At 54.4% G+C, this 12,829-nt stretch overlaps 1 protein-coding gene across 1 annotated transcript in view; it reads left to right on the forward strand.

Annotated features, from left to right (window-relative positions):
• The first annotated feature begins 316 nt into the window (after positions 1 to 316).
• The window catches only part of Hcn4 (hyperpolarization activated cyclic nucleotide gated potassium channel 4), a 40,327-nt gene continuing 27,814 nt past the window's right edge, over positions 317 to 12,829 (forward strand). The window contains 1 exon segment of the mRNA XM_087905283.1: positions 317 to 1,703. Coding sequence (XP_087761409.1) covers positions 919 to 1,703 — 785 coding nt within the window. The 5' untranslated portion in view covers positions 317 to 918.

Below are 12,829 nucleotides of genomic sequence, written 5' to 3' on the forward strand. Positions count from 1 at the left end.
AGACGGGGAAACCCCGCCCCCCAGTATTGAGCCCCAGAAGGAGCCCTCATTTGGGAGGGGGGGCGCTCTGAGTCCTTGGTCAGCAGAAATCATTACGCTCACCGGAGTAAGGACACCTCCTACCTCAGTTCCTTGGGCTGGCGAGGTTCCGCCCCGCGCCCCCCACCAGGCCCGCCCCCCCCGCCCCCTTCTATGTCTGGGCTGGGGCGCCGCTGCCCCTTTAAGAAGCCCAGGTAGGCAGGCCAGGCTGCGGGAGCCGCTCCTATGGCAACCCGCGAGCTGCGGCGGCTTCATGAATATTCCGGGGCGCGGGAGCCCGAGCGCTGCCGGAGGGCGCTCCGGGAGAGGCGGCCGCTGATGTAAGCCCGGCGGGCCGCTGGGCTCCGCTTGACTGCGGCGGGAGTCCCCAGGACCCGCCCGCCGGGCTCAGCCAGAGGAGGCAAGACAAGATCGCGGGTGGCCGGCCGCAGAGCCCGGGTGGCCACACACACTGACAGCCCCAGCTGCCCGCCGGACGCACTCCCGGGAGCCACGCGGACAGTGCGCTCTCGCTCCAGAGCGGTTCCCGGAGCGCGGCGGCCGCAGCGCCGCTGCTGCCCGCGCCCATTGTTCCCCGCGGGGGCGGGGCGCCTGGAGCCGGGCCGCGCGCCGCGCCCCTGATCGCAGGAGGGAGGGAAGAAAGGGAGGGAGCGTGGGGTCCCCGCGCCCAAACCCGGCCGGAGAGGAGGCGCAGCGCGGCGAACCCGGGGACCCGCGGCCCGCCTAGGAACCTCTCCTCGGCGCGCAGCGGGCGAGATCATGGGCTCCTGAGGCGGCCCCGGGTCGGCAGCGAAGGACGCGTCCCCACTGGCCGGCGCACCTGGAGCGGGTCTCCTGTGCCGCACCCGCACCACTGCCCCCGGCCCAGCCCCTGGCACCATGGACAAGCTGCCGCCGTCTATGCGCAAGCGGCTTTACAGCCTCCCGCAGCAGGTGGGGGCCAAGGCGTGGATCATGGACGAGGAAGAGGATGGCGAAGAGGAGGGGGCCGGGGGCCGCCAGGACCCGAGCCGCAGGAGCATCCGGCTGCGCCCACTGCCCTCGCCCTCGCCCTCAGTGGTCGCCGGCTGCGCGGAGTCCCGGGGTGCGGCCCTCGGGGCGGCAGACAGCGAGGGGCCGGGCCGCAGCGCCGGCAAGTCCAGCACTAACGGTGACTGCAGGCGCTTCCGCGGGAGCCTGGCCTCGCTGGGCAGCCGGGGCGGCGGCAGTGGTGGAGTAGGGAGCGGCAGCAGTCACGGGCACCTGCATGACTCCGCGGAGGAGCGGCGGCTCATCGCCGCCGAGGGCGACGCGTCCCCCGGCGAGGACAGGACGCCCCCGGGCCTGGCGGCCGAGCCCGAGCGCCCCGGCGCCGCGGCACAGCCCGCAGCCTCGCCGCCGCCCCAGCAGCAGCCGCAGCCGGCCTCCACCTCCAGCGAGCAGCCCTCGGCGGACACCGCTATCAAAGTGGAGGGAGGCGCGGCCGCCAGTGACCAGATTCTCCCCGAGGCCGAGGTGCGCCTGGGCCAGAGCGGCTTCATGCAGCGCCAGTTCGGTGCCATGCTGCAACCTGGGGTCAACAAATTCTCCCTAAGGATGTTCGGTAGTCAGAAAGCGGTGGAGCGTGAGCAGGAAAGGGTTAAGTCAGCCGGGTTTTGGATTATCCACCCTTACAGCGACTTCAGGTAAGAGGCCAGGTGGGGATGCTGTGGGTGCCTTGTGCAGTTGAAGGCATGCTTTCTTCCCAGTCCTGCCTCCCAGCCTGAGTTAACTTTCCTTCCTTGTGCTGGAAGCTCACAGAGAAGTGGGGTGCCTGTAGCATCGCAGATACCCCCGGACCCCCTGCAGCACACTGGGAACTTTCTTAGTCTTCAGGTTCCTGCCATCTCTTTTCCAGGGTCTGGGCTGCATTGGAGACCATTTCAAAGGTGTTCTGTGCCTGGCCTAGCCCTTCCTGCAGCCCGGGTAGAGCTCTGCTTATCCAAGCCATGCACCTCCCTCTTGGAGGCTGCAGAGTCAAGGTGGCCATCCTAGAGGCAGCTCCAGGTCATTCAGCTTGCAGAGAAGGGTCATGAAGGGAGATAGACATCTTAGCAGCTGGGCCAGCTCCTTGGGTGCTGACTGCAGGTATTAATGTGGTTGCTGGGCCTGCGAAGCTGCAGCCAGGTTCCTGGAGGACTGAGGTCACTGGCACCTCAGGCCCAGGATGAAAGCCCTCTGCACACTTTACCCAGCCCCTCACACTGAGTGGTGGACAAGGAGCAGGGACCCTGAGACAGCTAGCTTTCACACTGGCAGGGCAGAATGACCTTGCTCACAGTGGTCAGTGAAGATGTCTGGTGTCCTGACCGACATGCAGCTGTCTATTGATCCCCAAGTAGTCTAGTGTCTCATTCCCATCTCTAGGGGATCCTGTCCCCTCTTGCATCTCTTCAGTCAATACCAATGATCAGTGGGTATGAATCGGGGCTGTGGACTGAACTCTGTGGAAGGAGAGGCTGTGAGTTGCCTCTGGGTTTGCAGCAGGAATACCTTTATCCCGGTCATGGTTCTGAGCTCCCAGTCACGGCCTCCTGAGGCTTTCTTAGCCCACCAGTTTAGATGAAGATCTAACCGGGTTTTCTTCCCCTTTCTCTCTCGGTGTCCTGCCCCATTTGTCTCCCTTGCCTGCCTACCTGCTGGCCTCCCTGTATAAAGGAACATTTCGCCGACCAGAGCCTCTTTACAAACTCCAGGGAAGCTGGATTTGTAATGAGAGCAAAGCTATTTTCCATCCAATGAGAGAGATTTCTTTGGCTGGGAATGACCAGTCAGACAACACTTTGGTGGCTTAAAATAGGTGGTGAATAGAGAGGCAGCCTCTTTGGGTTCCTTTCCCCTTTTCCTTTTGAGAAATTGATTGTTCTTTCTTTCTGACTCTCCTGTTCTCAGATAGCAAGGAGGCAGAAGGCTTGCTGAACAGAGCGCTAGCCTTCAAGCTATGTAATCAAAGGTGGACCCTCCTCAGGACCACTAGTGAGCTCCCGTGTTGCCCCTGCTGTCCCTGGGTATCCCAGGCTTCTCTTCCCTCGGTGGTGGTGACAGTCAGGTCCAGTGCCATCACTGGAGATTGCTGAGGTACTCCCATCAGGTGCTCAACTTTTCCTGTGCTGGGAAAACTTCTATTCATGGTTCTTATCTTCGAGCCAATTCTCCACCCCAGGCATGTCTTACATCCAGTGTCAAGCACTGATGGAGAACCTTCTGGCTGCAAAGCCTTGCCCTCTCCACCCATCTTCCCTTAGATGATCAAGCTCTAGGACTGAAGCACCCCCTCCCTGTCCCCCCCAAACACAGCCAAAACTTTCCTAGTCTTAGCGTGACATTCATAACATGCTGGTTTGCAGTCCCCTATCTGCAGAGCCTCCGCCAACACAGGCTTTTGGGACACTGGAGAGGGTGGACACAGGAAGACAGATAGACAACAGAATAACGGTCCAACCTCTTTTGTTTGTTTCTTTCCTTTTTTTTTTTTTTTTTTTTTTTTTTGGATTGGATTTCTTTGTGTAGCCCTGACTATCCTGGAACTCTCTCTATAGTCCAGGCTGGCTTCTAACTCATAGAGATCCACCTGCCTCTGCCTCCCAAATGCTAGGATCAAAGGCTTGCACTGCCACTGCCAGCCCCACTGGGTTTTGATGTGGGTTTTTTGGTAGCTGGAAGAGTACATCCTCTATGCCCAGCCTTGCAGCTGTCTGATACTGGACCTGTAGCAAGGAAAACGATTCAAGGCAAAGTGTGTGCGTCTCTGGAGGGCAGTGCTCATGCCCCTTCCTCTTCTTAGGCCCAAACAGCAATCAATGAAACAAGGGACTGAATGTAAGCTTAGAAAACACTTCACTCCATCCAAACTTCCACTCCCCCTGGAGAATCCAAGCTTTGAATCATGAAGTTTCAGCCACTGGCCTTGGGCCTTTATCTGGAGACAGCCATCATTACCCACCAGAGCTTCTGCAAGTGCTTCCTATACCCACTGAGGATTTATTCATCATTTTGACTGGCAGGAAGCATTGATCCAGCAGAATTGGCTTAATAAAGAATCAGCGGCAAACTATGATAGATTGAGTTTGCGGTTTGAAGTTCAGGGCTGGCTATGATGGGCTGCTTCTGACATCTTTCCTGGGAGAGAAGAGGGCTGGGTACCCTTCCCTGAGAAATCATAGGCTTGCTTTGAGGCCCACCAGAACCTGGGCCATGACTATCCTGCTTCTTGCCTGTACCCTTCTCACTACCCCAGCTATCCACAAGGCTTCTCCCAGGCTTCAGACTCCCCTTCTTTTCCAACACTCCATTAGCCTTTTGAAGCTCCTACTTACAGTTTGTTAATGGCTGAAGCCAGCATGTGGTGACCCTCAGGACATTTTCCTTGGGCTATTGCTTTTGACCAAGGTGCCAGAACCAGTCCTTTTTCCCATGGGAGCTCTGTCCTTGAAGCCTGGGTTTGATGGTTGGACCCTAAGAACACATAGCACATTAGGTGCATAATTCTGGTTTCCCAAGAAGATGAGGAGGGGAAAGAGAGAACACGGACCCTGAGAGAAGGTGTAGCTGCCTTTGTCCTGGAGGCTGATTAGCCAAAATTTCAAACGCCAGACTCAGGAAGTTGACCTGGGAGTGTATATGTCAGAGATGTGTGTCTGAGACTGTCTTGGGGTTGTGTGGGTGGACACAGTGGCTATCAGGGAAGCTCTTATCTGAATATTAGCTCTGGAGCGACTGTCGTGCCCTACACAGTAGCGAGTGGGCAAAAGCAGGTTTCTTTACACCTCCTTGCCCTCTCCTGGCCTGATCCTTTTAAATCCAGGAGGAAAGGAAGAGACTGAAGGATCTAAAAGCATCCTTTTATTAGGGCTGAAGCAGTTGGGCTTTGAAACTCTGGATACTGAGATGATGGTAGGGCCTAGGGTTTGCCTAAGCAGACTTCTTGCTGCTACACCAGCTCAGTGCCATTGCTCACTACACATCCCTCCCCATCCTGTTTGCTATTAGTCCCTGCTTGAGTTATTAGCCTGTGAGCCTCACTTTTCCTGCCCAGAAAATGGGACTTCTCTTGTTCATTTCTGTTAGACACAAACTGTGCAAGTGTAGGCACTCAGAGATGAGAGTCTACAGTGAGCGGCCAAATACTGTCCCTGCCGTCACACTTTCCTCCCCTTGGTCCTGGGAAGACCACATGGATCTCTGTCCTGGGCTCCGGCCGTGAGTTCTGAACCAGTCTGTTGTCAGACCTCACTGAGAGCCTGCTAGAAACTGCCAAGTCAGTATCTAGAAAAATACACATATATCTAGGCACATGCAGTGTGGCACACAATTTCCTGTGTCTGGGGTGGGGGCTGATGGCTGTGGATTCTACTGCAAGAGAGTCTAGGCCCTGCTGGGGGTGGGGCATCAGCCTTCCTTGGAATGTAGAATGGTGTGTAGGGTGTGTTCCTCTGTAACCTAGACTTGGACTTCCCCTTGCCAGCAGAGTGCAAAAGCAGTCGGCGATCAGACTCAGAAGACTGAGAAAGAAAAGATCTGTTTGGCAACCCATTCCTTGACTTACTCCAGTGTACTCTCCCTTGCAGGCTTGGGAAGGACTGGCTCTGGGTCTGGGAGTTTGGAGGCTCTTTCTCAGGAGGGCCTTTCTTGGGCCAGCTGCTCCTGCTGGCAACGTGGGAAGCGGGGTGAAAGGCACGGCAGGCACAGGCAGCGGGGAGGGGAGGGCGCCTTGGTGCAGAGGGGAATTCCAAGGTGAGCTGCCTGGATGGTGCTGTCGGCTGGCACAGTGGGCAGCGGACTCCCCAGTTGTGCAGCCTGCCCCTCCTCACAAGGCTAGAGCTAGTGAAGCTTGGGATATGCTGTCTTCATAAGTACAGGGGCCTGGAAACACACTGGGCCAGAGGGCTAAGCCCCTTGGCTATCTGACTCTCCCTGTAACTTGCTTCTAGTTCCTACATCTGATAACTATCATGGGTCTGGGGGCTGCTTTCTCCTGTTTGGCCTTGTCTCTATCCCTTTGGTTTTATGAGCCAAGGATTTCATACTAGGAGGTAGCAGACTTCACATAGGGAAACCCAACAGTGCTCTTCTGTCTGTTCATCTCCTCTCCAGGTTATAAGGCTTTGCATTCCCACATCTTCCTTCCACTTATCCAAACTATCCATCTGTCCCTCCTGGCTACTTAGTGGCATTGGGTGGAACTCAGGTTGTTTTAATGCAGCTCCTCATTGGGATGTTATCCATCTCACTCTGGGACCTTGTTAAAATGCAGCCTCTGCCATGTGATAATATTCCTGGTGCCCTGGTACCAGGTGTGGAGTCCTGAGCTTACAACCCAGAAGCGTAGGCCATGGTTGCAGAGCCCTGAGCCTGTTTCTTCTGTCTTTGGCAATGGAGCCCTTGGCCCTCAGCCCCAGTCTTGGCTCGGCAGGGCAGGATGCTGTAAAGTAGGTGGGCCAGGCCTGAGAGATCAGCTTGCGCCCTGGGATGTCAGATTCATAGCCTCATCTCCTGCTTCCTACACTGTTGTTTGAGGTTTGGTTGAGTTTGCTGGCTCTACATGCTGTCTTCTAGGGAGGCTGAAGAGCAGGAGGAGACGAGAGGACACCATGCCGCCACTTCCTCAGCTTCTCTCCTGTCCTAAGGGTGAGAGGCCGGGGCCTGAGAGAGGGAGAGAAGGGGTAGGGTACACAAGGATGTCGTACCACAGTGAGATCTCTGAACAGCATTGTCAGTAAGAGTCCAGAAGTGACAGGGGTAGCTGTAACAGTGGCCAGCTGGGAGGGCACAGAGGCATCCTGAATAGCAGCTGCCTTAGTACTTTGAGCGTGGGATCTGTCCCAATCCTGCGTTCACCTTTCCTGCCCCTGGCTGTGGACAGCAGCCTCTTCTGTGGTATAGGCTTGCCTGTCTACTTTTCTCCCTCTTCTGGCCTCCATTCAGAAAACAGGGAGGACAAGTGTTATAGGAGCTCGAGTGGCCCTTGTGTCTGCCAAAACATTGGACACCAAGGGGGAAATCACGTAGAGCCAAAGGTCCTGGCCCGATCCCCTGGGTGCTTGTCATATAACTGAGGAAGCCATGGTTGCAGCCTGACTTGAGAGCGCTTACAAAGCTGGGCTGTCGGCTGCTAATTAATAGAAAGGCTACGGAGGCCAGCCAGGCAGTCCTGCTTGGGCCCTGGGGATGCTGAAGAATCCACGTTTCCCAGCCAGAGAGGGCCACTGGAGGGCAGGGGCATTATCTTGGCTTTGGAGAGGATGCTCTCTGCCAGCCAGGCTTCCTTGCTAAGAAAGCAGTGCCAGGGACCTGGAAATCTGTGGTCCCGAGGGCCAGGAAAGCACTCAGAGATACTTTCTACCTCCACTGCCGTCAAAAGCTGGGGCAGGAGACATCAGTGAGATGTGGTGAGTTCTCTGGCTTGAGAATGCTCAAGATAGCACAGAGAAGACTCAGGTACTGCTGAACAGCATCCTGAGGACCACATACAGTGCAGAGAGTACTCAGGTTACCGCTGAAAAGCATACTGTGGACCGCATACAGCCCAGAGAGTACTCGGGTACTGCTGAATAGCATCCTGTGGACCACATACAGCCCAGAGAGTACTCGGGTACTGATGAACAGCATCCTGAGGACCACATACAGCCCAGAGAGTACTCGGGTACTGCTGAACAGCATCCTGAGGACCACATACAGCCCAGAGAGTACTCGGGTACTGCTGAACAGCATCCTGAGGACCACATACAGCCCAGAGAGTACTCGGGTACTGCTGAATAGCATCCTGTGGACCACATACAGCCCAGAGAGTACTCGGGTACTGCTGAATAGCATCCTGTGGACCACATACAGCCCAGAGAGTACTCGGGTACTGATGAACAGCATCCTGAGGACCACACATAGTGCAGAGATGAGCTGTTTGGCTACCATAGTGCATCATGACAGATCTGAGTCAATGCGTTAAGATAGCAAGATAGGACATGGCACTATAGGGGGCTGAAGACATGGCTCAGTCAATAAAGTGTTTGCTGTGTATGTACTGGGGAGATGAGTGTGGCTTCCTAGCACCCACATTAATACTATTTTTTCAAAAGCCCTGTGTAATGATCTGCACCTTTAATTCCAGTGTGGAGGAAGAGACAGGAGCATATCTGGGGCTTGGTAGCCAGCCAACCTAACCAAATTAGTGAGCTCCAAGTTCAGTGAGATACCCTATCCCAACAAAATAAGGTGGGAAACAATTGAGGAAACCGCCGATGTTTGGCTTCCACACACATGCAAACACCTGCACACACACACACACACACACACACACACACACACACACACGGTGTGGTTGGGGACGCCTCACAGCCAGGAGCCAGGAGAAGCCAGTGGTTCACTATTTAGTTGAGCCTCTGTTGTCCGTTTTGTCCCCAGTTCCCGAACCCTAGTTGTTCCTACAGGATCTGTCTCATATCCAGCCTTGTCATCCGCCATCTAGCTACCCAAACCCTTATCACTTCCAAGTTCACAGCCCTTCACTCAAATTGAGAGACTTAAGTCAGGTGATTTATAGACCATGAACCACCATCATGAAGCAGCTGCCATATGCCAGGTTGTGAAGGGAGCTGGGTACATTTTATCTCATTGACTCTTCAAAGTGACCCCCAAATGGTTTCATCTTGCTCATTTTATGGACAAGGCTGATATGGGGGTCAGGGAGCAATTTATTCTGAGTCACATCATTGGGAAGAACCAGGCCTGGCATCCGAACCTCATCTGTGGGACTCTGAGCTTATATCCTCTCCCCTCCTCCTCCTCTTCCCCCTCACCCGCTTCTCTTTAAAATTTTAATTATACAAGTGTTTCTAGAGAATCAAAAATATGGAAGGCCTCAGAAAAAGGGGTGATCAGCAGGTACAGGAACTCCATTAGGTCTCAGAGCCCCAAAGGAAAGGCCTGAGCAAACCCTCGTCTAGAGCCATCCTTGTGTAGATGGAGGCAGAGGAGCTGAGAAGGCCACAAAGGCAAAACCAGAACCCACTGGGTTATGTGATGTCTCTCTACCAAGGCCTTAAAACCCTAATCTCCCTCTGGCTTTCAGAACAGGGCTTCCAGCCAAGTCTTCCTGAATGGTCCTCACCCCAGCCTCATCCTTCCTGGAAACGTACACCTGCGCTGTGGGTACAGCTCGGCCGTGAACTGCACACCGCGCTCATCTACTGACGATGCAAAGAGATTGGGAAGAGGGGAAAATGTTTTAAGCTCATCTCAGGAGCAGAATCTTCCGTTATCTGACAGTTCAGAGCATGGGGACTTAGCCATATTCCAGCTCCACTCCAGGGCTGTCACTTTTGAAGCCCAGATGCCCACCCACCTCGTTCTCCCCTGGCAGGTCTTGACTGATGGGTAGACTGTTGGGGTTTTGGTAGCACACCAGGGTGCCATCTACGTCCTTGTTCCAGGAGGAGAGGGACAAATAGCTAGGGGTGTCTGTGCTTGGTCCACAAGAGAAGCAAACAGTGCTGTTTATCAAATCCTTTAGAAAAGTGAGGATATGGGATAGGTGTGCAGATTAGTACTTAGCTGAGGCCTATGTCTGGAACCTGGGATCAGTCCGTAATCAGGGTCAGAGTTCAGTGTCTAATGCAGGTCAGGGTTCAATCTTAGAATGTGGTCTGGACTCAGAGTGTGACCAGTAGGCTTAATTTGTGATTAGGATCAGGGCTCAGCTTATGATCAGGATAAAAAGTCATTCTTAACTAGGATTGGGGGCTCATAAGTTAAAGGCTTGGCTCAGGCTTGGGTGCAAAAGCCTCTGAACCAATTTCAGTGTCCTTCTGGAGGGCCCAGAGCTTGGAGCAGGGTGGAGAACACTCACCGCCAGGTGCTCTCCTCGCCTTTCGGGAGCTCCCGTGCCTCTTCGCTTTGGAGCTAGCTGCCTTTGGTCCTCTGTGGTAGGCAAAGCACAAATTATCAATAAGTGTCAGTGCTACCACTGCTGGAACTGCCAAGTCTTACACATGACCACTCCCCACCCTACTCTGCACCCTCATTGTTGGGGCTGGTGTCTGGTGTTCCCAGCCAGGCAGCAAGGTCCGAGGTGCCTGGAGAGAGTATGGGCTCCATAGTGGAACTCCCTCTGCCCAGGGCACCTAGAACTCTAGAGAGCATACAGCAGGGGTTCCAGGTCTGATCCTGGCAGCTGCGGGGGCCCGATAATTGTACTGGTGATTCTGTGTCTGTCTAAGCATTTACCCATGTGGGTGGATGTGTTATGTCTGCGTGAACGAGGCTTTCAGAAATTAATACATAACGGGGCTGGCTAATGCGTTCTTTTCTCGGCTTGAAGAGGAGCAAGATAAGAGGATCATGCCCTCCGGGAGTCTGTATGTTCCAGAACTGTTTCCATATGTTGTGGGAAAGGGGAGCCACCACTCACCTGACAGGGGAAGATGCTATCTTCTTGTAAGGATTCTGGGTCTGGTTCGGGGGAAACAAAAATGATAGGCCAGTGTGGGTAGATAGCCAGTGAAGGAAGCCGGTCAGAACTGGATCTGAGAGAGAATAGTCCTGCTTGCTTTCTAGGAAGAAGATGGTTGGGAGCTTGGCCACCTGCTTGGGGTGGACATTGTCTGTCATAGAGGGAAGGTTATCAGACCCCCTCTCTTTGAATCTGCACTCCCTAAGCGCTGCCTTCTCAACTCCCAGGCCTCTGGTCCTGTTACCTGTCTGCTTCTGCTGTTGGTGTGTGTGCACAATGAGCCTGCAGCTGCCTTGGAGGATGCTCCCTTCTCCTTCCCCACAAGGCCCAGAAGGCAGACACTGCTATCATAATGTCACTGAGTGTGTGGCCTGGAGCCCAGAAGTAATTACCCTGCAGTCCCCTTGAAGGCTGGAGCAGCCCTTGTCAATGATTAACACAGGTCCCTGGTCACTGACTGCCCAGCCAACCATAGGTTTCTCCTTTCTTCAGTCCCTCAGAAGATATAATACACCTGTTTTTCCCATGGGCACAGAAAGACCTGCAGGGTCCCAGTTCTCATTGAATTTAGAATTGTGGTCTAGCTGAGAAGTTTTAGCAGATGAGCTAAGGTTAGCCCACCTGGAGTCCTTGCTTTTCCACCCTGCATTGGCCTAAGTGTGAGTCCTCCCATACCAGGAGTTTGTCCTCCCATCCTTATCCTGCCTTGCCGTGGAACCGCAGTAAGCTCCTTCCCTCTCTCAGCATCCAGGGTCAGGACTTGGGCTAAGCCTGAGAAGAGAGCAGAGCTAATTGCACAAATAGGTATTGAGCCTGCAATCCTGACCCCATTAGTGCAAATTGAGCCAGCAGGGCCCTGCTGACCAGTGGAGCTGATGAGAGAGTGCCTCGACTCTACTGAGCCACGCCAGGCCAGATCCTGCCGTTTTATAGCCTCTGGTCCTGGAGTAGTGGGGGCGTCTCTGGCATCTTTCTGCTGAGGACTTGCTAGCCCTTAGATGCAGGGGACAGGGTGGCAGCTTTCCATCGGTTCCCAGCTTGTAGAGTTTTAAGAAGACTTTCTTTGCTATGTTCCTTGGGCAGCCTCCCCAGGGACCAGCTCGGGGCAAGGGCTTCGTGAAAATGAGCTGGAATGTCACCTTCTTGCCTAAGGCCCCGACTGTGCTTCCATAGCTCCTGGGGGCAACTCCTGTGGAGACTTGTCCACTCCTGGAGGCTCAGAGCTGGCCTTTTAAGAGCTCTCAGTATTAGGACTCATGGAGACTGCAGGTCATGCTAGGTGGCTGTGGAGGGAGGAACACAAGGGCCAATAGGACTGTCAGCTATAAAATGACTGCCGTTCCAGACTCAGAGGCTCTTGGAACGCAACTTCTAGGACAGGGCCAGGGAAGAGTATGAGAATCAAAGGCGCATCTAGCCATGTGGGTTTAGCTAAAGTCTTACTTCTCTGGCCTGTTTTCTCCAGTTGAATACGAGAAGGACTAGGGTCGCATTTTACCAAGGTCCCAAAGCGTGGGTGGTGGCCACCGCAGCGTCTCCACGGCCTTTATGTAATCACACTGACTGGCCTCCCCAAAATGAGGCTAGGCAGGTTCAGTTCTAGGAAACACTCTGTCTTCCCTCACTTTTTTTTTTCTGCTGTGATAAAACACCATAGCCAAAAGCGACACACGGGGAGGAGGGTTTATTTGGCTTACACATCTAGATCACAGCTCATCACGAAGGGAAGTCAGGGCAGGAACCTGGGAGCAGGAACTGATGCAGAGGCCATGGAGGAATGCTGCTTACGGGGTTTGCCCCTCATGGCTTGCTCGACCTGTGGTTTTGTTGTTGTTTTTTTCCAACTCAGAACTACCTGTCCAGGGGTAGTACAGCCCACAGTGGTCTGGGCCTTTCCACATCAATCGTTAAGAAGATGGCTTGCGTACAGGCAATCTGACGGAGGCAAGTTTTCAGTTGAAGTCTCTCTCCCAGATGACCCTGGCTGTGTAAACTTGACGGAAACATAGCCAGCGCACATCTCTACGGCCTCCTGCCACTGTGTGGTGGACTCCCCTAAAGGTCGTCTGACCATAAACGCCTGCTGGGATAGCTTCAGCTTGCCTCAGTCTTGCATTGGCTCCCCAGGGCTCGAGTCAGATTCTGACTTCTCTGCCCCGTGCACAGCCCTGTCCCTCGTCTCTGGTGACCTGTGCCATGCCTTTTCCCACACAGGCTGTTATAAATCAGAATCACGAGAATCAGGCCGGGAGGGCCTTCTAGGATCTCAGCCCTCCCTTAGCCTCCTTAGATAGTTTTCCAGGGGAGAACTAGAGACCCATCTGGCCC

Source organism: Myodes glareolus, chromosome 4 (assembly GCF_982192425.1).
Source record: "Myodes glareolus chromosome 4, mMyoGla1.1, whole genome shotgun sequence".
Classification (NCBI taxonomy): domain Eukaryota; kingdom Metazoa; phylum Chordata; class Mammalia; order Rodentia; family Cricetidae; genus Myodes; species Myodes glareolus.